The 26,581-nt window shown below is 36.7% G+C and overlaps 1 protein-coding gene across 1 annotated transcript in view; it reads right to left on the bottom strand.

Annotated features, from left to right (window-relative positions):
* Positions 1–26,581, bottom strand: part of LOC148952275 (uncharacterized) — a 54,546-nt gene that overhangs the window by 7,584 nt on the left and 20,381 nt on the right. Inside the window, exons 2-3 of the mRNA XM_089089709.1 lie at positions 23,791–23,991; positions 12,540–14,717 (exon numbers count right to left, since the gene is read on the bottom strand). Coding sequence (XP_088945835.1) covers positions 12,540–14,717; positions 23,791–23,913 — 2,301 coding nt within the window. The 5' untranslated portion in view covers positions 23,914–23,991. The remainder of the gene's footprint in view (positions 1–12,539; positions 14,718–23,790; positions 23,992–26,581) is intronic.

The following is a 26,581-nucleotide window of genomic DNA, read 5'->3' as shown; positions in this document are numbered from 1 at the left end:
CTCCAGCCTGTATATCATGCATTCAGCAGAACCCGTTTCTATGGAAATCGGCAGCAACGTTGTCTTTTGCTTTGACTCAGACGTCTTCACAAAGCTGAATTCATTTATCCAGAAGAAAGGGTTCCACTTTTTTGATGTCTCGTCAGCATCGCAATCATCATGTTAAAAATGTCACCTAAACCCAAAACTGACCTCAAGACCATAACCACCACCATCACCATGTTCAGTGTGTCAACAGAAGGAATTTTGTTTAACATTTATCAGAGGTAGTTGTTATTTTTTCCCTCTCCTCCTCCTCTCCACTCAGTGATATTTTTATAAAAAAACATATAAAACTTACAACTTTTATACACTTTCATATCACCTAAACTTAAAAAAAAAAAATAAAGTATGATATACCAGTCAATATATTAGTGGACATAAAGGTCCGCTTCCATTTAACTTTTTTTTTTGCCAAATATCTGTCACTTCCCCCCGTTCCAGGGTTTCCTTTCCCCTTTCGGAAACGCTTTTCTGGTGGCATGTTTAATTCAATTTATTAAAAATTAATATCCTTCAATTTTAACTAATACGAATTAAAATTTTAAAGGTGGTATTCCAAAAGCTTACTCTTACAACTTTAAAATTTTTTAACAAAAAAAAAAATATTTGCTCTCCCGTAGACTGGGCGTCCTCTGTCCACATGAAACCCATTCTTGCGGTGGCACTTTTTTCCTTCTTTTTTTTTCTTTTTTTTCATTTCTGTTTACGAAAAACCTTAATCAACAAAAAAAAAAAAAATACAACCAACCCATCAACAAAAAACCAAAACTAACCAACGAGCATGAGGGCACAGAACTGAAAAGAAACTTTAACCATGTATCCTACGGACGAGGAGGCCACCCACGGCTGGGATGGTTATTCCAGCTCAAGCGCGTGTGCCCCTCGTCCCCCATTTGCTTGAGTTCTTGATGTAATTTTATGAGTCTCAAATGCATTCCAAGATCTAGGGCAGTGGAAGCGATGAATACCATCGGAAAACTTGTTATGCTCAGTAGAAGACTTAGTAATAGAAGACTTAGTGTTTATACTTGTGCTAACCGAGCTTAGTTTGATTTACTGAAGCTCATTTGTCCAGTTTCTTAGGGTTGTCGTTTGAGCTGTGATTATCGAGATGATTACTGAAACGTACCAATAAATATCTGAGAAACTATTCTCAGAAAAAAAGTTATTTTTTTTAGTTGGTTGCTTTACTTAGCGCTTTTTACTAATAACTCGGTAGTAACAGTTTTTCTGACTGCTGCTTTACAGTTTTCTCTTCAAATACCCAAAGGCCTGTGTTTATTACCAAGAAAGTTGGATTCTAAGTACATTCGGGAAAAAGGGATCTGTGTGTCTTCCAGATTCTTTCGTGTCAAAGCAGCAGATTCCCTTTTTTTGTACAATTAAGAATCCGAGATCCAAGGGTGCGTCTTGGCACAACCACTAAACAGAAAAGCAAGTATGATAAAAGGGAAAGGGACGTGTGAAGACGTGATAAAAGGCAACTTTTATCGCTGGTCAAGTCATATTGAAGAGGGCGGCGAAGCGTAACGTCAATTCTTGGGAGGGAAATTCAAATAAGGATGAAACGTGGATGCGTAGACACGTTTTTTCGGAACTTTGCCGAATTGTTTTGTCCTAAAATATTTGACCTAGATCCTACTAATTCACCATAACGATTTCACGTCGAAATAATACTAAGAATATGGACAATCAGTTGTTAGTTACAACTAAAAACCACGTTTCATTGTACTTTGAATTTCGCGCCTTGTTTGTTACGTCATCACTGCGCAGCCGTATGTTGTATAACTTAAAAGCCGTGTTCTGGAATTTTTTTTGAAATTTCGGAATTTTTTCTGAAGAAAAATCGGAATTTTATTTTTGAGCCGGTGGCAACGCTGCATGTCTAATAGGAAACGGTGACACCATCAGTGTTATGGTAGGGTTTCATAGTTTTTGCAAGAATATCAACAAAGTGCAGTCCTCCTTTCTTCTTCTTTAGGTACATATCAGTTGTTTTCAGTCTTGAGGGCTCTTTTCCTTGCCAAATAAACTTGTAAATGATTTTTTAAAAGTTTTAAAAGATTGCTTTTGAAGGTGCTGAAATATTCGACAGATACCGAATAAAAGGCAAGTTGTATATATTTACATGTTGCGCCCTTTGGACTATGCCTCCGGTGTGCCTCCGGAGGCATGCCTCCGTGCCTCATGCCTCCAGGTGTCCCTCAAAATGCCCAGTTGTTACCCCTCGTCAGGTACCCAATATTTTTGGTAAAAGGAATCGTATTTCTCATTTTTGATTACTCATAGAAAATAGTTTTTGGTCTTCCTGTAAAATTTATTCCTGAGCAGAGTCCCTCAGCAGTTTAATATCCACACTTACACTTTCGCACAAATATGAGAAAATCCAAACATAGTTTGAAACACCCTGAAGGCATTTATTTGTTCGTTTACTAAAAGTTGAATTATGTCCGTGATTAAAGGATACCCAAAGCTAATAGTCACAATAGCAAAAAAAAAGAACATATAGTTGCAAATGAAGCTGTTATATTCATATTAGCTGTGTGTTGCCGTCTAATTTATTTCCAGAGTTTATGTGCCTGAGTTTGCTTGTTTGCTGTAAATGGGATAAAGCTATTGCAGTAATTTGAGGTTTTTTTTACATTGCTTTGTACCCTCTAATAGATAGATTTATAGTTAAGTTAAATTGAGAGATCTTCTCCAATTCCTAGAATAGGTCTTTCTCTCCGGGCATCCTCGCCATCGCCATCTTTTTTCTCAAGGTGACTGGGGTGCCATCAACAACGCAAATTTCATATAGTTCCCATATCATTAAGGTGCTTTTTTTTACTGGGAACAAGCAGAAGAGGGGAAGGGACCCCCCAGAAGTGCCGTACTGTACCCGCTGGTATTCAGTTTCCCGAAAATTGCGGGGAAAAGGTGAGGGGGTACTTACACTTTGCTTGTTCGTGGGTGATTTCAGTACCTGGACCTGGACTTTGATTATTGGATTGTGATTTGCCTGGTGACGTGAAGGTGCGATGGCGACACTTGTACGAAATGCTGTGCTGAACTTTATGTATCGCTCGATGCAAACAGGAAACAAAATAGACCAAATTGTTAAAAGAGCAGTAGAATTTTTCTCTCATACGGACATACTAAACGCGAAAGAAAAGTTGATCTCTATCTGGAGCGAACTGGGATATGATTAAGTATTCCGGAAAACTGCGAACAACAATGATAATACTGTTGAATTGGCAAAGATATTGTCCCAATGTGTAAAAGACAGGAAATCATTACCACAATTTGTCATTGTGGATCCCCAGGAAGTTCCCACATGTCCAGACGAAATCAGTGCTTGCATTTGGGTCAAAGTTAATGAAATGTGTCGCCGCGTAGGTGTTGGATTAGACTCGATAGCTGGAAAAATCAAGCTAGCTACAGATAAGTTCTCCGAACAATTAAGTAAAGTGTCTGAACAGTGTGTTGTTATCTCTGACACTATGTCCCGAGCCCCTCCCTCTCTTGAACCACAAGTGAAACAACAAAAGCCTCTGTACTCAGTGGTGGTTAAAAATAAGCCATATAATCTCAACTCGCCGCAGGCTAAGCAAGAGTTCATAAGCAAGCTGTGCCCAAGTGGGGTTGATTAATCTAACTCTAAAGGGTAGCAAAAATGACTGGAAAATCCTTGTCAAGACACACGATTCAGCAACACAACTAGCCCAGGGTATGAGTAGTAAGCAAATTGACACCCAAGTGAAAGTGCCTCAATTTGTAGGCTTTGTAAAGTGGATTCCTAGTTCTCTAGGTGAAAACAAGCTAAGCCGAGTAGCTGGGTGTGACAAAGCTGTTCAGTGCCGTGACACTAGAGCCTTCAAATTATACTACCCGAGTCGTGCTGATCCGGATAATCCTATTGCCAATCCCCTTAAGATCTACCTAGAGCTATTCAGGGTTGAGGAGTTCCGTTTCATGCCCTGGCGCTCCTTTAAATGTCACAGTGTTGGTCATATCGTTGCCAACTGCAACCAACAAGAAAAGTGCTCACACTGTAGCGGCACTGATCATATGTCTTCAAGAGTTAGCCCGTGTAAAAAGCCCCAAATGTGTTTAAATTGTAGCTAAAAAAAAACACAGTTGCTACCACGCCTCATGCCCATTTAATCAAGCACAGCCGTTTATGCCTCCTGTATCATGATGGGTTGAAGGTGTACAGTTGGAATATAAATGGTAAAGTGCTGGACAAATTCATTTCTTAGTGATTTATCCACGAAATATGACCTTATTAGCCTCCAAGAACATTTTCTCACGGAATCCAGTGTCAACTTGATAAAATTTTCTCCAGATCATCATTATATTATACAGCCAGCACGCAAATCCGGCAATCACAGAAGTCCTTCAGGAGGGCTTGCTATAATCTCCAATTCTGGTCCCTCACCACTGCCTGTCTCCAGCAAAGTGAACACTATCAGCTTGTGAAGTGTGGGGATTTCATTGTAGCCAATGTTTACTTGCCTACTAATTACAATAATATCGTCTCGGAGCAAAAGCTCGCTATCGATGACATGAGACTCTGAAACTCAATAAATAAAGTACTAACGGACGGCTTACCATTAGTGATTTTGGGGGACTTTAACTCAAACATTGAAGACAGCAGCAACTCTCGTGCCCAAGTGCTTCTAAGTTCACTTCCTAATGGTTTCAAGCTAGCCACGAAAAACAAGCAATATGCTTTTATAAGTGATTCTCACTCTGTGTCTAACATCGATCACGCTATTAGTTATAATGCTGAGCTACCTACCGTAAAGGTAGGACTTGACGGAATGTACTCAGACCATCTGCCCCCTGTTTTTCACTATCCCATGTACTGGGAGTGCATACCCGCCGAAACCTAAAACGAAGCTCGTGAGTCACTGGAAAAAGGTCTCCCGCCCTTTATTCCAACAAAAGGGTGACGAAGTCCTCGGAAAAATTAAGGTTCCATTTCATCTGCTCCAGTGGAATGCTGACTTATCTAATAGTGAAATAAGACTGCAATTGGACCTATACTTTGCTGAAATATACCACGCTTTAAAAATAGCTAAAAGCCCAGCTGTTCCGACTGTTGAATTGCGCCGTACATCTCGAGTAAAAGGATGGGCCCTAAACTCTGATTTGGTTAATGCAAAGGCTGCGGCCAAGTTTTGGCTGCAGATTTGGCATGAGTGTGACAGGCCTAAAAGTGGCGCAGTCAATCAAATTCGTAAATTTACTAAGCGGAAATTTGCAAAAGAACTGCATAGACATCGTAGTGCTTTAAAACTTGAAACTGTGTCGAAAATCATGGACAATCCTAATCTGATTTGGAATCTGCGTGCAAAGCCTGCTGAGTACAATAATGGGTTGATTACTTTAGTGCGGAATTTGCAGCCCCAGATAAGTCGAAAAATCAAATGTTTTATGAGCAACTGGGCCCCTCCTTACTAAAGAGTTAAATTATTTTGTTGCGAACAGTAGTCAAATCCGGGAAGTGTGCAAGAAATTTATATATATATATATATGTATATATATATATATATATATATATATATATATATATATATATATATATATATATATATATATATATATATATATATATATATATATATATATATATATATATATATATATATATATATATATATATATATATATATATATATATATATATATATATATATATATATATATATATATATATATATATATATATATATATATATATATATATATATATATATATATATATATATATATATATATATATAGCCTTTTCGTTGCTGCTTCGACCATTGCATGGGCAATCCCAATTTCCACGATGTCTTTCGCTTTTATCGCCTTCTTTCGTTTTTCATTAGCTTCCTCGATCAGCTTATCAGTAACTTTTCTTTGTTGAGTGTAATTCGATTTTATATCTTTGAGATTTTCTTCCAATGCTTCAATCTTCTTCTTCTTGCTTGCTATCAGCTGCTAGTTTTCTTTCTGCTTGGCAAGTTTCTCTTCTCCCTCCTTTCGACGCGGTTCCATTTCGTCTTTTTTCCTACGCTCATTTTCAACATGGGCTTTGTAACTCTGGGCTTGGCCTTGACCGGCCAAGATCAAGCAGCTCTCGCTTATTTGGCAAACATTCAGGTCGGTTTCCGTATTTCTTCATACAATCACAAATCACTAGCCTTGCATTTAGCATCTTCAAACCCATGCAGATTTTATCCTCAGTTAAAATACGACCTGACTTTGAGAAGGTTCTCTCGACATCGGCATTGCCATGTGACTGGGACAAATTGGCTTTTACTACCCCAGAGATCTGGGGGTATTTTGGGTTACCTTGACCGTCTTTCAGGTCAAAAAATACTTCAAAAATTCTTCAACACTATGTGTGGCAATTGTCGGCTCAGGCTCAAGCTGTAGTAGCGCCCACTCATCTTTGACTCTGTCACAGTTTACAGTGAAAAGCATCACATGACATGTCTTCAACTAGTCGGAGGAACTTCTGGGAAGCTTACGATTTTCACGGCGAAGGCAACGAAAATATTTCAAGACAGATCCAGGTGGAGGCATCTTTTGCAAAATATGCTTGGACGCAGAAACGTAGGCTTCTTTGACCTTGGTACGAAACTGAGCACTTTCTAACTCTGACAGATTTGCAAGGCCTTCTCTAACTCCTCGGCTACACTCTACGTTTTCTAAGGAAAGAAAGTTATCAAACACGTCTAAATCTGCGACCACGACGCTCCGTCTCCTGTGAATATCCGCTAGAACATCAGGTCCCAAGTACCTACTCAGCAGGATAAGCAGAAGCCTGCTCATCTCTTCATATAGAACATGGACCAGAGGATCCTCCCGCTGGAACATTCCAGTGAAGCCAGCAAACAGGTCAGCCAGTGAGACGAAGAACAAAACCAGAGCTTTTGTTGCAGGGTTATTTTAGCAGCGAAACGATTTGAGTATATCCACTGGACTTCATTAACTGTTTCTGTTTTGACGGAATGTACTCAAAAAAGAACTCAGTAAGTCCATTCCACTGCTCGAGGAGCCTCCTCGCTGCTTCTCCAAGAGTAAGCCACCGGGAGGTAACATGTTTCACAAAACGATGAACCAGAAGCCCAAGGGAACATCGTATCTTCGTGTATTCCTCTGCAATTAGGGGCCACCCGTGAAAAAATTAGTACACACGAATTACAAGGTCAGAAACAGCCTGTCCGTGAACTTTGTGAATCATATGAATAATACAGGTGTCAACTTCACTGAGGCCTCTGTCACTTCGTAGCAACTTAACCTCTTCATTAAAAAGTCGCCACACTTTCTTGTTGACATTTGGACTGTCGCTGCCCAACATCAGAAGATTAGCAGAAGGTAAATCGGCATTAGCCAAGGACTGTTGCAAATGTGCTAGCAGATCTTCTGCTGTGGCTCTTCCAACAAAGAAAGTCTCCAAATGGCAGCAGGAAACTTTTTCTGCCAACTCAGACCAATATCGTATCATGACGTTCAGTTCTTTCACACCTTCGGCGTTTGTTGTTTCATCATATACCAATGTGAAAAAGGAAGAGCCAATGTCTTCAAGGAGCCTTTTTCTAAAATGGGGATATAATGCATCTGTTATTATATAACCGAGCTTAATTGGCCCAATACTGAAGTCTTTAGCAGCAGGATCTTCAGACATTGCTCTAAAAACATCACTCTTAACTCTTAAGACAAGGAATAGTATGGTTGCAACTGTGAAATGATCAGGTGAAACACAAATTATGTTTTTGTTACACTACATGTGTGTAGATGTGTCTACATGTGTGTCAGATGTGTATCTGAAAAAACCATTTTATTACAAGTTTTCGCACGTTTAAGCATTATTTGAAAAGGGAATGAAAAAAAAAATGCAAGCGCCATAGAATAAAACAAAATAATGTCACATATGGGCAACCACTACGCATTATGAGGAGAACGCAGTTCATAGGCCTGATGTGCTTTTCAAGGTTCTTCTTCAAAAAAGTGACTTTTAGGAACTTTTCAACAAAATAGTGACTTTTGAGGGACCTTTTCAAAAATAGTGACTTTTAGGGAAATAGTGACCTCGGTGGCACATTTAGTTGGTGATACTATCACCAACTAAATGTGTGTTTGCGCATTCCTAATGAAGAACACACTAGGAAAATCCCTGTAAAAAAGGTATAAAACAGGGTGCGATTTATTTGCCACAGTTGTTTATTAATAGTATTTCCGAGGCGCAGTCCAAAGTCACTACAAGCTGTATTCTAAGAGGAATAGATGTGACCATAGTTGGTTTCGTGGATGACACCTTGAGTTTTTCTTGGAAAATAGTATTCCTAGAAAGTAATTTTGATTTCCTGTCATCTCAGTATGGTGATATTGGCCTTAGTTTTAATTTGTCAAAATTAGAAATAATGTTATTTTATTGGAATAATTCTGTTCTACCTCACATTCAACTAGGATCCCAGTCTGTCGAAGCTGTGGAGTCACTAGTATACTTGGGACTGCCCATCGGTGATAAACTGTCATCTACCCGTTCGCTAATCATCACACATATAGAGAGTAAAGTTAGAATTGCGTATGGGGCCACAATTTCTTCGAAGACAAAGCTTAATAGGTTTTCACTGGCTAGAATTTATATTGCTGTCGCGCTGCCAATATATTATATATAACACCATTTTGGGAACGTCTGGGTAACGAAGATAAATTTAAAATCCGTCGAATTTTCTTCAGATATTTGAAGTTTCTGCTGCATGTTTCAGTGAAAAAGATTAATTCGTTCCTGATCTGGCGATACGCAGTAACTGATCCATTTTCTGCAGTTGTTCAGATGCTTGACAAGTATTGTGCTAAGTTGGATGGTAGCAGCCATCCTTGCCTACCTCTACTCTCGTCACTTGATTGATGGGTATGTGTATTTGCTTTGTTTTCTCTTCTCAGCTGTTTTTTCCATTAGTTTCTGTGTTTATGATGGGTGTAAAATAAATTCAATGCTTTGAAAATCGACAAAACAGATCAAGCTAGCGATTCAGAAGCCCTGCATCTGTTTTGAAGAAGCTAAGCCTAAAAGCTTGGTCGAGCTGGGTCCAAGTTTTCCAAGTCTTTTCCAATTGCCAAATCCTTAGCTGGAAGGAAGCACCTTCTTTGGGGCATAATCGCATGGAGATTTTAATCACACGGAGGGGTAGTATCACAATCAAGGGTTTAATACTGTCTAAATGGGGTTGATTTATATATTCATACACTCATATATTCACACACACACACACACACATATATATATATATATATATATATATATATATATATATATATATATATATATATATATATATATATATATATATATATATATATATATATATATATATATATATATATATATATATATATATATATATATATACTTCAAAGAAATGAATGTAAGAAAACAATTAAAAACCTATAACTTGCTCAATTAAATACAACAAATACAAAATGCACTTTTACCATCACATTAGCTAAGCTTGTTGGTATTCCATTTTAAAGCAGCAACTAAAATTTACCAGTAGCGCTAAAATTCCACATGCAATACTCAATAAAGTCACTCCTGAGACGAAACAAACATTTTTTTTCCCGAGACTTGACAAGGAATGGTTTTCTCGCACTAAGGAGGGATATTCCAAACAAGAGGACCATAACTGTGAATCACAAAAGATGCTTAAATGGTGCTCCTAAACAGGGTGTCGACCTGTAGCACGAAATTGCTATTTTAGCACTATTAAAGTCAATTTTTTGACTGTAGCACCAAAAATCACAGTGTAGCACGCAAATTAGGACAATTTTAGTCCTTTGGGAACTGACCGTGGTGACAACCCTGCTCCTCAACCCACGAATTACATTACACACTTTTCTTGCATTGTGATCACAATAATCTTTATATATGTAGAACAATTTTAAAAAGCAGGAGTTATCAGCTGTTTCATTATTTAAATGAGAAACTTGCAACTTGGTAATGAACTTTGGGTATCTGCCCAATTATTAGGTCTGATGAACCGTATGGAGAAAAACAAGTAAACTGTCACGTATGCTGTAAAACAATAAAGAAAAGCACAGGGAGAACGTACAGCTACAAACAGTAATGAGACTATAGTGAAATTACAGCTTCAGGAAGAACGCACTGATAAAAAAAAAGAAGTCTTCATAAAGAATCAAGAATGTGAGCTTTGTAAGTATCTTCAGAAGTTTGCCAACTGCTCAGAAATGCCTTAACACATAAAGATACAAGAAAGTTACCAAAAGAATGGGATAAGTCATTTCACTTAGACTTCCCCAAAAGTGGTCAAAACGATTGACTGGACTGGCTAACTTAAGCGAAATAGCGAACTATAGATCAGAAAGCCCAAAACACTAGCCAGACCCAAGCAGCTGTATTTAGCACAGTTGTATGAGACACATTCTTCTACGGCCTGAGGTCAATGCATATGTCTCAAACAGTCTCTGCAGAGACAGCAGAAAATATAAAAATGCTGTGATTTGGGTTGGCTACGGGTTAGACAGTACCACCATTTTTCATCTTTCCATTCATAATTGCATGTTTCAAGAAGGTTCACCTGGTTCGCTAGGATGCTGCGCCAAAAAGGTTCTAACTTTGTGTCTTCCGTCCAGTGCTTGATGAAACAGACGAAAACTTCATAGGAAGGTCCAGTATTACAATACATTGACAGTCAAGAGAGCCATGTATCACTGCAGCTTGTGAAAATGCAAAAACAACAGTGTCAACATCTTGAACTTTTTTCCGCACGGTTCACAGTGTCTTAGTGTAGTACTTCTATTGACTGTTTCCAATGGGTATCTGTAGAAATCTTTGGGGGGAGGGAAAAGCACAGGAAGCTTCGGTTGCACCCAACCACCCATAGCACTCCCGGTCGAAGGCAGAGAATCAGGAAATAAGCACCTGCGTTACACGAACAATTATTCTGCATACGAAAAAGTATTCTTTATAACTGTTCATACTAAAAACTCATCATTTTCCTTTACATCTGAAAAAATGGCTATGAGGATTTAATTTAGATATTAGAAGCTTGTTTCATGCATGATTCTGCAAAAACTTGAAAGTACAATTCAGTGTTCAAAGCCGTTCCTTGCCCGTCCACTATCACCTCACAGGTGGGACAAAAATGGATGCAAGACCAGTGTATAAAGACGAAGGTCTCTTTGACTTAGTTCATACAGATGATATGATCAGCATAAGCGAAATGTTAGCGAAATAAATGAGTTTTTAGATGTTTTGAATGTTCAGGATGTAAGAACAGACCTGAAAATGAATCCTAAGATTATTGCTATTATTATTATTACCGTAGCTCAGGCTTCAAAGGACTGTTGATCTACAACAGGGTTTCCAACTGTCAACGTCTAAAAAGAGTGCAAGATGGTTTTTGCTCAAAAAGAGATGCAAGTAAAAAAAAAACAATGTATAAGAATAGCAACTTAATTAAGCATTTAAGTGTTCCAAATGATGGTCTTTCACTGACATGGGCTGTGGTCCCCTGCAAAAAACACAATTGCGATCCGAGAAGATAATGCTCCCATACACCCAGTCTGCTCATATCCACCACACCATGTTTTATTTTTTTATTCTCCTTTTTATTCGTAATTTTTTTTCGGAAAGAAAGATTAAAATTACAAGAAAATACTTTAGAAGGCTTTTTTTCTTATTGTAGCCCTGCAATTGCGATTATCACTATATAGTGAGAGAAATAAATGAGATGAATATGTTCTTATTAGACGGAAGCTTCAATACTTTCAACCAAAGTTGGGAGCACAATTTCTTTTATAAATGGTCAAAAATATACAAAATTTAAAATATTTAGATTATGAGATATATACAAACAAGAGAAATTACATCTCGTTCAGCCATGATAAAAAAGCTTTCCACCCTTTTCATGATTGACGGAAAAGACTTCCTAAAACGTATATAAAAACACTGTAGCATGCAGGATTTGAATAATGCAGAAAATTTAACTTTTTTTTCTTACTCCACAACTAAAATATACAACCCTAATAGAAGTTTTTAAGCTGAATTCAAAACTGCAATTATAAATACTCCGCTGCTCAGACTTGTTTTAGCAATATTTCCTACTTCTTTCTGTGTTTTCATTGCTTCTTTTTTTCAAAAAAATTGGATTCTTTGGGCCTTTGAAAAATTATGAACATAAATTCTAGCTGAAAAGTTTTTTTGATGCAACTCTTTTTGAAATTTTAGTTCTTTTGAAAAAAGAAAAATGAAGACCCAATATCCTAGACAGACTCTAAGCACTAGGAAAAATACCAAAATACTAAAAAAAAAATTTTTAACACATAATACCCAAATGAAGAAATAGAAACTTCGGAAAACTATGACACAAAAACTGTGTACAATGAGTTTGTTCTTACAGGAGTCTTTCAATTCAACGTAAAAATGTACCCCATCCCATTTCCCTCTCACTATTTTTTTTCTTCATGATCCTTTATGTGTCTGACTGACTTACCTCTCCAGAAATGATAAGCGGCTCAGAGCAATCGTCTTTTTCAACTTGGAGGAACACCTCGTTATCATCAAGGATTTGTAATGGGTCAGCAACGCCAAATAGAAAGGCTGCATTTTCCACAGGAATTTTCGTTTTCATTCTGAGATTCTTAAAGCCAATGACAAAGAATCTTCTAACGATTTGAGACCAAAAATGTTCCCCTAGGATGTTGAAGGTCTTGAAAATTTCATCGATGTTCCAGTCATTCGGCAAGCTTTTTAATTTTTTGACGGCCATATCGAGCTGAACAAGGGATTTTACTTCTTTTGATAGTGCTTCTTCAAGCATTTCATGAAGAGAATGGCAAACATTAGGATTTATTGATTCAAGGAGTGTTATTACTTCTCTGTTAAGCTGAACTGGAAGGAATCGTGAGTAATCAACAACACCAAGGGTAAAGTCATTATTCGTAAATTTGACCATTGAAGGCCTTATCAAAATGTTTGTGCCTTCTGAAGTCAATTCATTCATATACTTATCTTCTATTACTAATAAGACACCTTTAATGCCAGCAAGCCTGATTTGAAATGCAGAAGGCACAGAGTTTAAATGCAGTTGCTGTGACATTCTCATAGCAAGGGACAATCGGATAAAGCCGGCACCGTCAGTGAGCAGATCTCCTGAGACAGATTTTATGTCAGATAGAGTTTCTATATTTTCAGGAAGTACTTGAACAGTAGGTTGGTCGTTAGTGCAGAATAAACCCAGGCTTGATAGGTATTGAGAAACAGAGTGAAATTCTTTCTGGTTCAATACAATTTCTGCTCTTATTTGAGCGGCTACATCGACGTTGTCACAAGCAACAAATATGGCATTGTGATTTCTAAGCCCACTATTGCTTGTAATCAAAAAATGGTATTTTTCACCGTTTAGAAGAAGTCCTTTTTGAAGTATGCTGTGAACAAATTTGAAAGAATTGACACCCTTTAAGTTCTGCAGGTTTTCATCACGAAACCTGATTACGGTAAACTTAAATTTCCTGTAATTCCTAAATAGCCGTGATTTATGATCGTTCACAACAGGATCATATATATTTCTTGTTGGTGTAATCGTAACTTGACGAACCTTTGTCACTAGGGAACAGGGTTTATCTTCAATAGAAGTACCCGTGATTTCCTCTTTCATAGAAGATATCAAAGAAGCAAAATCAATCCAGTAAGATGAAAGTGGCTTCCGAAAAAAATGACTTTTCAGTTTACTCACCAAGACAGATGTATCTCGTAGGTTTAGTGACATTTCCAAAAATTGTCTTATATAGGCATTAGACGCATTGCAGTTTTTTTGTGTCCGAATAACAGACAGTTCCCATAAAAGTAGCAGGAAATCGGGATTCTTTAATGCCTTTGCCCAAAGGTCTTTTAGTGATTGGGATGACACAGGTTCAATGTAAACTGATGTGTCAAAAACTGAAAGAGGAAACAGTCCGCTATAATAAAACGTGTTTCGGAGCATCATTGGCGAAGATTTGCCAGCATATGGTTTCTTACTCATATCCAAAGTAATGTGAAAAGTTACCACCGAGTTTTCTGAGAAGTATTGAAGTAATTTGCTGTCAAGCCCATATAATCCGGTTCTATAAGAAAGGTTCAAATATTCTTTGTTGTCGTCTTTTACCACCAGCGACTGTACACTGCTGTAAGGCAAAAATAGTTTCGCTACGTGTTCCTCTTTCCAATCAATTAATGCAAAATCGAGGAGGCATGAATAATCGAATAAGACTGTTCTAGAATAGTTTGTTCCGTGTATCTCAAGTTCCAGTGACTTTTTGTCGACAAACCGCAATAGGAATCGCATGGGTTGAGATTTCAAAATGGCAACCTCCTCAGAAGTCTGCTTGTCAATAAAATTTCCAAATGACAAGGAGGTCAGCTGCCATTCTACTTGGCATTGCTTGCACTCATTGAATTCACTTGGTTCAAGAGCAGACCAAATTTTTACTCCCGGGTCATTCTCAATTTTGAAATTCCAAGATTTGCACAGTTGGTCATAACCATAATTTGCTGGAATCCTATTGCGAGGCCAGGAGCGGATAAGTGCAGATTTCTCATTTGCAGATGAGCCATTATTGACAGTGTCAACCAAAGAAACTTTCTCGATGTTAAGGGCTCTGCAATTGTTTAATGCAGCTTCAATTTTACTCTGAAAAAGAACGAAAATGTGAAAAAAAAATCTAGAATCTAATTGGTTGCAAGCCAATTCTGAAATTTATAGATATTCAGATTTAAAATGTCCCTATGAAAGACAACGCGACCATGAAGGCACGACTAAAAATTTGCTGTTTGCTCAAGAATCTAAAATTAGAAACTAAACGTATGAATTATTTTATTTCTAAGCGTCGTATTTCAAAGCCTTCGGGAAAAACGTAGCAAAGATATTACCTCCTTCACAACTTGAGTTAAACATAATTTCAGCTTTTATTTAAAGGCGTTTTCACTTAGATACCAAGTTTGGTGGAGTTATGTGTTGAAACCAGAGCCAAAAAAGAACATTTGGAGAGAAAGGGAGGGTTTTAACTCGAGGGTTTAAATTATTTTAAATGTTAGGTAACTGAAGCACATCGGATAAAATAAGAAAAAAAGAAAACGTAGAGCCAACAACAGTTCCATTTCATAATGAGAAAATCGAAATGCCGAATTACTTCAGAAACAATCGTTCAAAACACAATTGCTTATTTTTGTTTTGTCTAAATAATGGAACACCTTTGAATTAATTTACGCTGAAAAATCTTAATGTCTTTGCTGTCGACCCCCCCTCCCCCGTCCTTAAGGTAAAACCTGTGGAGACCTAAACTAAAATGCTACATAGTACTCTGAAATAATAACAATAAATTTTTGGTATTCTAAAAAATATGTCAAAAGACATTAAGAGCAGTAAAGAGAAATAAAAAGAGAGAAAAAAAGCAAGAAGCAAAACAGTAGCCTACAGACAAGCAAGACTTAAAACGAAGTCCCTCTTTCACCTCTAAGAAATGAATTATTCGCCTGTATTCCATTTAATGTGGATTAATAGAAAAAAAAAATTCTGCACGGAATAAGTTTTGCAAAAAAAAGTAAAGAACCCCATCAAATCGAAAATGAACAAAAATGGAATCAAATAATCTACTAAGCATACAACTACCACAAATCAGTATCAATAAATAAATGAAACCCAAAACAAACAGAAATTAAAATAAGTCAAACTCAAAACGAGCAGAAATTAATCTCAGTAGGGTTCTAAACCCTATGCTTTCTAAAACACAGAATATAATTTGTACTTTACTGAAAAAATTCAAATGAATTTAACTGAAAAAAAATGTGCATTGTCAGTTTAATATACATAAGCTGATATTTATTCCTTAAAATTTTACTTAATTTTTGTTTTCTTAAAGTTATAAGTGAAAACATTTAAAAGAATTTGAGTCGAAAGTGAATGGAGAGCAACTGACACCCCTATCACGCCAACCATTTCCCCCAACACATTCAACTAAAATTTTGAGATAGCCATTTAGTTCAACATAGTTGAAAGTTCTGGAAATTATTATTTTGAGGATGACAAACCCCTCAAACCCCTCAGGGCAAGGGTTGTAAGTTATGTCCTGGGGGCGTATAAGGTTTTTATAGAAAGCGTTTTCGTAGAGACTTCAAAAAGGGCTCATTCGATTGGAAATTGAAAGAGCTAATGCCCTTTTTAATAGCCGAAAGTTATTGGAGGGCAATTAACCCCCCTCTCAAGTTCACCATTTCCACAAAAACATCCAATCAAAATTTTGAGATAGCCATTTTGTTCAACGAAGATGAAAGTTTTGGAAATTAAGGGGGTTGTCATCCTTAAAGACCTAATTTCCAAAACTTTCAACTACGTTGAACAAAATGGCTATCTAAAAATTTTTAATTGAATGTGTTTGGGGAAATGTTTTTAATTCACTTCCACCAAGTTGAAGTGAAATGAATTAAATGGATTTTGTCTCTAGTTCAAGCTAGCATGAAAATGCCGGACTTGCCATTCTCGGTCAACATGGGTTATTTATGACAAGCACGATTACCAGATGTCGCATGAAATCTTTCTTCATAAAACATAGGCTACATAGATAAATAATCATATTCAAGCTAATCTAGAAAATGTCCTAACAAGTCACAAAATAGTGTGACAATGTCGAAAAACTAAATAAGAGAATTTTGATAATGCACCTGAATTTTGCTTACACCAGCCATTTATGTGCAACTAAGGTCCGTAGGTAATTTTCATTTTCAAACAGTATTTTGGCATATAGCCAAAATACTTATTCCATGAAAACTGGTACTGTTGGTACCTGTGCTTTCACTTCTAGTATCTATTAGAGTACACTTCTACTATCACTAACTATCTAGAGTACACTAGAGTACACTTATAACTATCCACACTTCTAAGTACTAACTAGAGTACAGTTCTAACTATCACTTCTACTATTTTTTAGAGTACACTGCTTTGTTTTCAACAAGTGTCCATAAAAATTTTTAGACTTGCTTTAATATTTCATTTCTACTTCAAATTAGGAAGTTCTACTTTTTTCTCCTTTTTTATTGAGAAGCTTACGGATTTTTATTATGGAAAGATTTTAGACACTGGAAGGAAGTGAAAACAGTGTTTTGAACAACATAATCAATATAGAAATTCACGCCAACCGGGGCCTCACACACTAGGGGCCTCACCTATATTGGGAGGAAAGGCCCCTAGGGGCCTTTCCTCCCAATACTTCCTTCCCCTTTATTTCTCCCTCTGATGTTATAAATAAAATTCTTAAGCTTAGAAAATCAAGTATTTGTCCCTTGGACATCCCAGTTGACTTAATTAAAGCCTTTTCCGACAAAATTGCTGAGCCTTTATCAAATATTTTCAACCACATCACAAAATTTGGTAAATTCCCAAGTTGCTGGAAACAAGGTTTTATAACACCTGTCCCTAACAGATGCGCCAGTCTGACTTTCGCCAACATTCGCCCCATTACGCTCACTTCTGTTTTTTTCAAACTTTATGAAGGTTTCCTCTGTGACTGGCTTAAGTATAAAGTTTGTCCGTGTACTGACACCCGGCAGTTTGGTAACTTAAATAAAACTTCCACCACCCATTACCTTTGCACTTAATGTACACAATCGGAAATAACTATTATGAATACTATGTTTGGCTAAAACCTGTCTAAGTTGATTTACAAAAATTGTTCAACCTGGTAGACACTACAATATTATATTGTTTATACCTGATTAACTTTGAACTTGATCCTCTGTTGGTACATACCGTCATATCGTTTATTTCAAATAGATTCCAAGTTGTTAAATACAAAAATATTTTCTCTAACCCCCTCCCTATATATTGTGGAATTCCTCAAGGAACCTTATTGGGACCACTTTTATTTCTAGTCATGATTAACGATATTGGTAAGGACTTCCCCCAAAGGTGGAAATACGTGGATGACTTGACGATCCTCGAAGTAGGTCACAGGAATATTAAAAGTGACCCCCTTGAAATTCTATCCCACATTTCGGATGAAGCTAAGAACCTAAATATGAAAGTAAATTCCACTAAATCAAATGTAATGACGATAAATTTCTTGAAACCTATTCCTGCCTTCCTTGACCCTATCCCCCCAGATATTACTGTGTCTTCCTTTAAATTACTTGGGGTTACAATTTCCTCTAATTTAAAGTGGGATATCCACGTCAAAGATATTGTCCGTAGAGCTAATTCGTCCATGTCTCTCCTTAAGCTCTTGAATAAATTTAACATTCCCCCATCCCATTCTTTAAAGATTTATACTTCCTTTGTCCGCCTGCATCTTGAATGTGCTTGTCCAGTTTGGCATCCTGGCATCTCCCGTGATGAATCAGATAAAATTGAATCTATTCAAAAAAGAGCCCTAAGAATAATTTTTAAAGAAACTTTGGTACCATATTCACTCCTTCTAAAAAAGGCCAAGCCGGAAACTCTTGAGCACAGGAGAGGAACGTTGTGCATTCGTTTTGCAAAAAATGCAATAATAAACCCTCGCACGGAAAACATTTTCCCCAAAAGACACTCCCCATCCAGACACCGTCTGCCACGTACTGTATCTGAACCCATCCCTATCTTGGCCTCCATCCGTTGTTTAACCACCAGATATAAAAAAAACCTTTGTCTCCTTCATTACTGATAAAATAAACCAATAGTTTTTTTTTTTTTTTTTTTTTTTTTTTTTTTTTTTACTGTTGATACCCATGCTGGTGTCCGTTTGGCTCTTACGTTCCCTCCCTTTTTATATACTCTCTTTTAAACCTTTTTAACATTATTTTTATCTCAATTTTTTTTTTGGTTTTGTTTTAATTTGTGCCTTTTTAGCTTTCTTACATTTGACACTTTTTGTTTTTTAGACTAATTAATGGCTTTGCTTTTCTGATATTGTTGTTTTTGACATTGCTTATCCAGTTTTTTAGTTGTTATGCTATTTCTATGACTTTTTTTATTATATGACCCCGAAATGCGAATTCGGCCCTTCGGGGCTTGTGATAGTCATTTTTTGAAATAAATATCTTATCTTATCTTAGCCCTGGGCCTCCCCAGATCCTTGATTTTCCGGAATTTTCGGGAACTTCTTATTCAAATTATAAAGCCAGCTGTTTCTTTTATTATTTCTCCCCCTCCCAAAATAATTCTGCTTACGCACCTAGTGCCAACCGGTTTTGAAAAATACAAATTATTAGGTTTCCGTTTGTCAACATCTTTTAAAGTCCATCCAGAATTAGTTGTAGCATCTCTGAACTGGATACTAGAAAATTGTCCAGTAGAGAACACAATGATTATTTGTTAGTGTTCTAAGTGCCTACAGAAGGACACCTTAATCTTCCCAAAAGACGGATAGTGCTTTGATACCTGTGTCCTTTTGTGAGCAGTTTTGTGAGTTTTTCTATAAACAATAGTTTTTCCCATTATCAATTATTAACATTCAACAGAAATTGAGCTGTCAGGAAATCTACTTTGTTTTTCAGGCAAAATTTAGACCACCACCCAAAAATAGGCCTAGAGCAATCCTGACTAAATGAGAGGATTTTCTATTGGCACGTGAATGTTCACAATGTGGTACAGAGGGTCTTAAACAGGTGTAGGAGAAATATGGAGATATTTTCCAACAGAAGCTGCAAGATATGGTGTTTTATCCCAAATTCGTTTTTTTACTGTTTAAAGGGACTGGTATTAATTATTGACAATACTTTTAGAAGTTTTGTCAGTTATCCCAAGTTATTATTGTACTTTTCTTAAACCAATAACGAATTAGAAGTTTTCTCTCAAGCATGCTCCACAAGAACCTTATGTACATCTTTGGTTCAGTCTGTAGCAATGACTTATAAACTCTTTTCATTCAGACAGACAGCGGTAGAAGATGCAATTTTTGGAAGCTATTAGTTACACTCAGTCTTCGCTTTGAAACGGCTATACAGTTGCCAAGCGTTCCACTCAGTGGATGCAGCAAACAGTGCAGATGATTTGGGTTTTCTACACAAAAATAAACGAAATGAATGATTTGTTAGCATTACGTGAATAATAACCTAAGAAACTGAAGTTCAGAAGACTAAGATGATTAGAATATGAATAAAAAGGGGGTAAAAAGGTGAGTTGGTAACGAGAAAATGAGTTTAACGAGAATGACGAGAAGGTGAGTTTGCTAATTTTGGGATGCAAATGAATCTAAAGTCGGGACAACAGCTTGCTAATTCTGGTATCCTTGGAATTCAAAATGAAAGAAAGTATCTCCGTTTATGTAAATTAGCAGTCACATTATTGTAAATTCTGGAACTCGAAGGAATCCAAAGTTGGGATTGCAGTTTGCTGATTCCACCACCCTAGGAATATTAAAAATAAAGTAGATGGCGTCACCCAACATGGATAGTAGCAGTTGGATTACCCTGAAGTTTGGGACCCAAAGGAATCCAAGCCCGGGATAGAAGCTTACTAATTCTACTACTCTATGAAAACAAAAAAGACGTCTCCTTTTATCTACAGTAGCAGTTGGAGTACTGTACATGCCCGAACCTCAAGAAATCTAAAGTCGGAGTTGCAGCTTGCTTGGTACGCAAAGAAAAAATGATAATCCTTAGGTAATATCGTGTAATTTAAAGTCTTATAAATCAACTTGTTGATTTTCTTAACCAAAAAAGTAAGCAATCCGCATCCCGGATTTTAGAAACTTGTCAATTTCATTGGTACCAAAATTAGCAAACAATTGCCTTGACTTTAAACAAAAAAGAACCGACGCGAGTACCAAAGACCCTACTTCAGTTGGACCAATAATATGCTAAGGGCTCTTATATAGTTGGTTTTAAATCAATTTTGATAAAAAACAAAATTGGTATTTTGTTGAATCCATATGAAAAAGCCTGTGTCCAGCTCCATAATGACAACTGCATTATTTTATATATCTTGCAATCACATCTTGTAATTGGATGACACAATTTTAAGACCCAACAATTTTCTGAAGGACAATATAAGTCTCCCTCTCTCGCTGATTTTGATAGTTTGTTTCCGAAAATTTTTGGAAAACGCGCTGAGGATTCTTGAAGGAGTATAATGGGGGAATGGGGCGTGTCGTCGCATTATATTGTTTTCTTATTCGATAGCTGTGTAATCATATTACAAGAAAATCCAAGAACAATTTTTTACTGAGCCTGTCAGAAGCCTATCTGACAGAGTACAAATTCTACAATTTATTTCAAGATGTCGCATAAAAGCATTTCGTTCACTCTTTATCTTTAAGGGTTCAATAGAATCCTATCTAAAACAATACCCACAACTGATAAAAATATACAGGTTAGAGGATGCCAAGTATATTTTGTTTGTTGTTGTTTTTTTGGGTGGAAGGGGTGCAAATATTACCAAAATTATAAATATCAAGAAGCACGTAGTTTTATGTCCATAAGACAATTTATAATACAACCCCCCCCACCCATATAATAAAATGATAAGTAAACATCAATAGTCCTAGATACATTTTTTATCCTACTGGAATAAAAACAAAGCCTACTGGAATAAAATACAGCCCCCTAATGTTTAGGATAATTCTGAATATGATACTAAAAACGAAACAAAGTTTTCTTTTTACAACAAACCTTGTTTCTTTAAATAAAAGTAAGGAGTCTTGAAACTTGGAACGGAAAGAAATTATTCTATATATGAAGGAGCTGCCGCCCCTAAGCCCGCTCAGAGTTTATGCTGAAATTCAGCTTCTATTACATTAAAAATTTAATACAGTGGTATTTTGAAAACTAAGCTCTGCTCATTTGAGGTTATTTTAAAATAAAGCTGTCCAATCTACGAAAGTGAACTTCTTGGGAATCGTGTTATGCTATCCAGAGTTCTAGGAAAAAACTTCGGAAAGGTTAACCTGGAGATCTAAAACTTAAAACTTTTTCCGATTAATTTTTCCAATTTTTTAAAACTTTCTGATGCATTGTATGCATCCTCGTATGCTTCATGATTCTTGTCATTTGCACATTTACTTATAAGATATAATTAAACTGAACTGAAAACATAATAACGGGTATTTTTTTTTTTTTGCCGACATCTCAATCAAATTCGCTGAGAAATAAAAATTAGTGTCCTAGTTGAGCTGAATCAGCTAATACTTCTAGATGTTTAAGGATAATCCCAAAACTGAAACATACATTCCCAGTCCCAACCTTCAATCTTATATATGGCTCTATTCTTGATTTCTATATTGGGTACGTGTGCGCGGTATGAGCCAGTAACTTCATAAGTAACAAAAAAAGGATTCGAATAGTGCTAAACAAAGCAATATGAGCACTCAGCCAGTTGCACCCAGAGATATTGAGGGGGGCAACCAGGGCAGCTGCTCCAGACGCCATAGCTGGGGATGCCGTAGCGGGGGTGCCACTATGATCAATTTTTGACTTGATTCGCTTTTTTTGCTTATATTTGAGTAGGAAGGGAGGCTGTAATTAATTTTACACCGAGTCCCACCGACCCTAAGAGCGACTCTGGTTGCACCGGTGCGAATATGCTGTCACATTTAAAAAAAGACTTGGTGCTCTGAATGTTGGACAAGAGTGTTACTTACAGCTATCAGTTTATGTATTTCTGTGTTTAAATAAATCGTTCCTTAAGTACTTATGGAATATGTTTTCCTGGGAATCAGTTTAACCATGACTAATCTACAAAAAACGTCGGCCATATGGTTCATGAAATCCGACGCCTAATGAGATGGGGTTTGGTTATTAAAAACAACACTGTTTCAGTGTGGAATGCTGAAATGCCGTGTTTGGCCGCTTTAGCATTAGAGCGGCCAAAATCTTGATTTTGTTTTAAAGAAAGTAAAAAAAGACTAGGGGGTTACTATGAGTTAGCTGTAGGGTGGCGGTGATGTGGGTAGGCTGTGACGAATAAAAATATTTTTTTAGTACTAATTTTTTCATTTAGTTATTTACCTTTAGTTGTTTTTGGTTTTGTTAATTTTAAAATAAAAATGATTGGAAAATGAAGCCAGCCACACGGCTGACGTCTTTTATTTGGTTGGTAGGTTATTTATGTAAAGTGATTGTGTCAATCTTAGTCTGTGACGTAAATAAGAAATGCCAGTGTGAAGAAATTGTCTATCTATCAGGCCATCTACCAAAAGAGGTTGTCGGATCTCGACTAAAATTGGAAGGAATTAAGAGGCTACTTATAGACTTGGGGGGGGGGCGAACCGGCTCTACCTATTTCGGGGATGAAAAAACGGGGATTCCATACTTATTGTAATTTTTACTTTCAAATTTTTTTCAATAGAAAATTGTTAGAAAAATTTTTTTTTCCAAAAGAATTAAATAGAAATGCTTCAATTTGTAAGTGGTTGTTTATGTTCTTGGACTTGTCTGAACAAGAACTGTACTTCTGGGAGGGCTTTCAAGTTGTTGAATTGAACACTTCAGCAGCAGAGCCTCTTCTTTTAAATATTACACTTTTAGTATTTTGAGAGTTATAATTATTTGTTTTTAATTCAAGGAAGTACGAACCATTGAAAATTTCTGACACACTGAGTAGGGGCATTGCGGGATTGCGGGTATTGCAACCCAAAATCCTGAGATGCGAATGTTAGATGCGTTAGGAAGACTAAACCCAAAGAGTTTTTTCCGGTTCCAGAAAAAGTGTCGCTTAAAGCTGTTGTTGATTTTATCTGCACCCGTGAATAGCTTATACATAGTTCTGAATAATTTAATAGTTGTAGAAATCTTACCTCAATATTCAAATTATTTGCACCAGAAATAATCAATTTAAAAGTGCAAGGATCATCTCTTGCGTCCTCAAATAAATAAGCTCCTTCCCCCTTCTCTGTGCTTGTTCCTTGACTTACTGTCATGTTAAAGTTGCATTATCTTTCTTATTGCACAAATTTCCTTCATAGAGTTTAACAAACTCTAGCGTCGAAGTAGAATAACTGAAAAAAAGAAAGTAAGAAACTATACATAAATTTGAAGAAGCTCGGAAGAGGAACAAGATGATAGACACATCTTTGTCTTCCATATCCAATAGAAAATTGCTATGAAAACTAATCTAGTCTTTCGGGAGGAGAGGGATGTGCTTTTTGAGTGTTTTGTTTAAATGTATTGTTCAATAAATGAAAACTGAACACTACTACCGTCGGCTAACTTTCAGGAGATTTCCTTTTATGCAGACAATTCGCTAAAATATTCTTCTTTTTAACAAGGATGGGGAGATAATGCAAAACATAATAATTAAACCAAGATTGCTACTATCAATTCTACCGCAAAATATTCGCAGGATTAAGCTGCTTGAGGTCAACACATTGGCAGGTAAGCCTCTTTCATTCCGGCACCACCCGAAGATTCCCAAAGATTGTTACAGTTTATAGAGATTTTATAGAACCATTTCAGTATGAATTGGGACATTCAGCCTTTCTCTTAACATTCTCAAATCATTCCGTTCATAAAAGTGACAATAGACACCTCATGATTTTGATAAAACCAAGAGAAAAAATCAGGTAAGAAAAAGAAAAACTAGTTTGTCAGGGTTAGACAACTGACAAAATGGACCAAGCTAAACTTTTCAGCAAGTAATTAAAAAAAACAAGTTTTTTTTAACTGAAAGTAAGGAGCGACATTAAAACTTAAAACGAACAGAAATTATTCCATATATGAAAGGGGCCGCCCCCTCTTTTGGCTAAATGGCTTTCTCGAAATTTTGTTCTGACGTAACTTATTCGAATTAACTTACGTAACGAACTTCTATATTCGTATTTTTTTAATTACGTATATTAGGGAGTTCGCCCCCTAGTCAATACCTCGCTCTTTACGCTAAAGTTCAAATTTTGTTCCAATTCTTTAAGTAAAGTTAAAATTTTGTCCCAATTCTTTAAAAACGAATCCTTAAACACAAGGGTCGCTTAATTAGAACAATAAGTAACACTTTTAAAAGTGCCTAAAAACTTTAGCGTAAAGAGCGAGGTAATGACTAGGGGTCGACCCCGATCATATGCGTAATAATTTCTGTTCGGTTTAAGTTTTGATGCGGGTCCTTGCTTTCAGTTGAAATTTTTTTTTATTTAATTTCTGATTGTTTTTTTTAAATATGCTGGGAAATCCGGCACCGCCTTCATGGCAATGTCCCTTCCCCCGTGAAAACTTCCTCCACGGAAATATCCTCCCAAATAACACCCGACCCCCCCCCCCCAACTACCAGAAAATATCCGCCCCGAAAACTTCTGTATACTTCCCAATAACCACTACTATATGTAAACATTGGGCAAAGTTCATAACTTGCAGCCCTTCCTCCAGGAACTTTTAAGTCGTTCTCTGAGACATATTTATTGTATTTTTCGACAATGCTGAACAAAATGGCTATCTCAAAATTTTGACCGGGTGGCTTTGGAAAAAGAATGAGCGTGGGAGGGGGCCTAGTTGCCCTCCATTTTTCTGGTCACTTAAAAAGGATACTATAACTTTTAATTTCCGTTCGATTGAGTCCTCCCACGATGTTCTAAGACCACTGGGTCGATACAATCATCCCTGGAAAAAAAACAAGTATCCGTCAGTAGTAACCTATATGCTGATTTGACGAGTGATTGCGTAATTTGTCTTATCTCTAGCATGTATAAGAATATACACTATAGTTTGACGTGCACATTGTAAAAGGCGATTAAACCTTTTATACCTATAAAGTGGCCAAACACGTTTTGAGAGTATAATTGAGATTGTATAACACAATCAGAATGGTTTTTGCTATTGATATCAATTGCACAAGGAATTTCACAAGAATACGCAGTACAGTTTGACGTGCACATTTTAAAAAGCGGGCAACCCTATAAAGTGGCCAAACACGTTTTGAGAGTATAGTCGAGATTGTATAACACAAACAGACTGGTTTTTTGAGGCCACACCCATTTTTTGGGGCCAATCAGAGACAGCGGAGATTACTCTATATACGATAACTTGATTGGTAATTGGATTCAAATAAAAGGAGCGATTTTCATTCGTCCTTGCGATTTTGTATATAATGGCCATGCGTTACGGTTAAATTTTCATAATGTTCTAACATACCATGGATAAAACATTTGATATTATTGACTTTGAAGCTATTTTAAACCTCTGCTGTCACCACTCTGTAAACCTCTGCTGTCACCACTCTGTAAACCTCTATTTAGTTCTTTATTTGTATGCCCTTTTATATTGGCAGATGTAATGGTTTACGTAAATTCCAAAGATAGACGATAAACGTTTGTACATGGTCTTTATTAAATAACGTGAGAATACACATAGAGAAAATAAGGTAACACAAGAACAACTAGCTACGACGAAGGGGAAAGATGGACTCCCTTTAGAAATGAACCAAGAATATAACTTTCCTGGAACGGAAGTTCCAGGCCTGGGAACGACCCCTTTCCCACGACTAGCTTTAGTCCCAAGAGCTCCCCCCTGGACCGCTATCTTTGACACATAAATGCCCAACTAACTAAGAAATGAGATACCCGGAAAGCTTCTCGAATTAATGTTAAATACTTTACAGATTCT

The sequence above is a fragment of the Artemia sp. Qi Xiang Cuo genome, chromosome 5 (assembly GCF_049724085.1).
Source record: "Artemia sp. Qi Xiang Cuo chromosome 5, ASM4972408v1, whole genome shotgun sequence".
NCBI lineage: Eukaryota > Metazoa > Arthropoda > Branchiopoda > Anostraca > Artemiidae > Artemia > Artemia sp. Qi Xiang Cuo.
The sequence above is the reverse complement of the archived record's forward strand: the minus strand, read 5'-3'. Positions and strand labels throughout refer to the sequence as shown.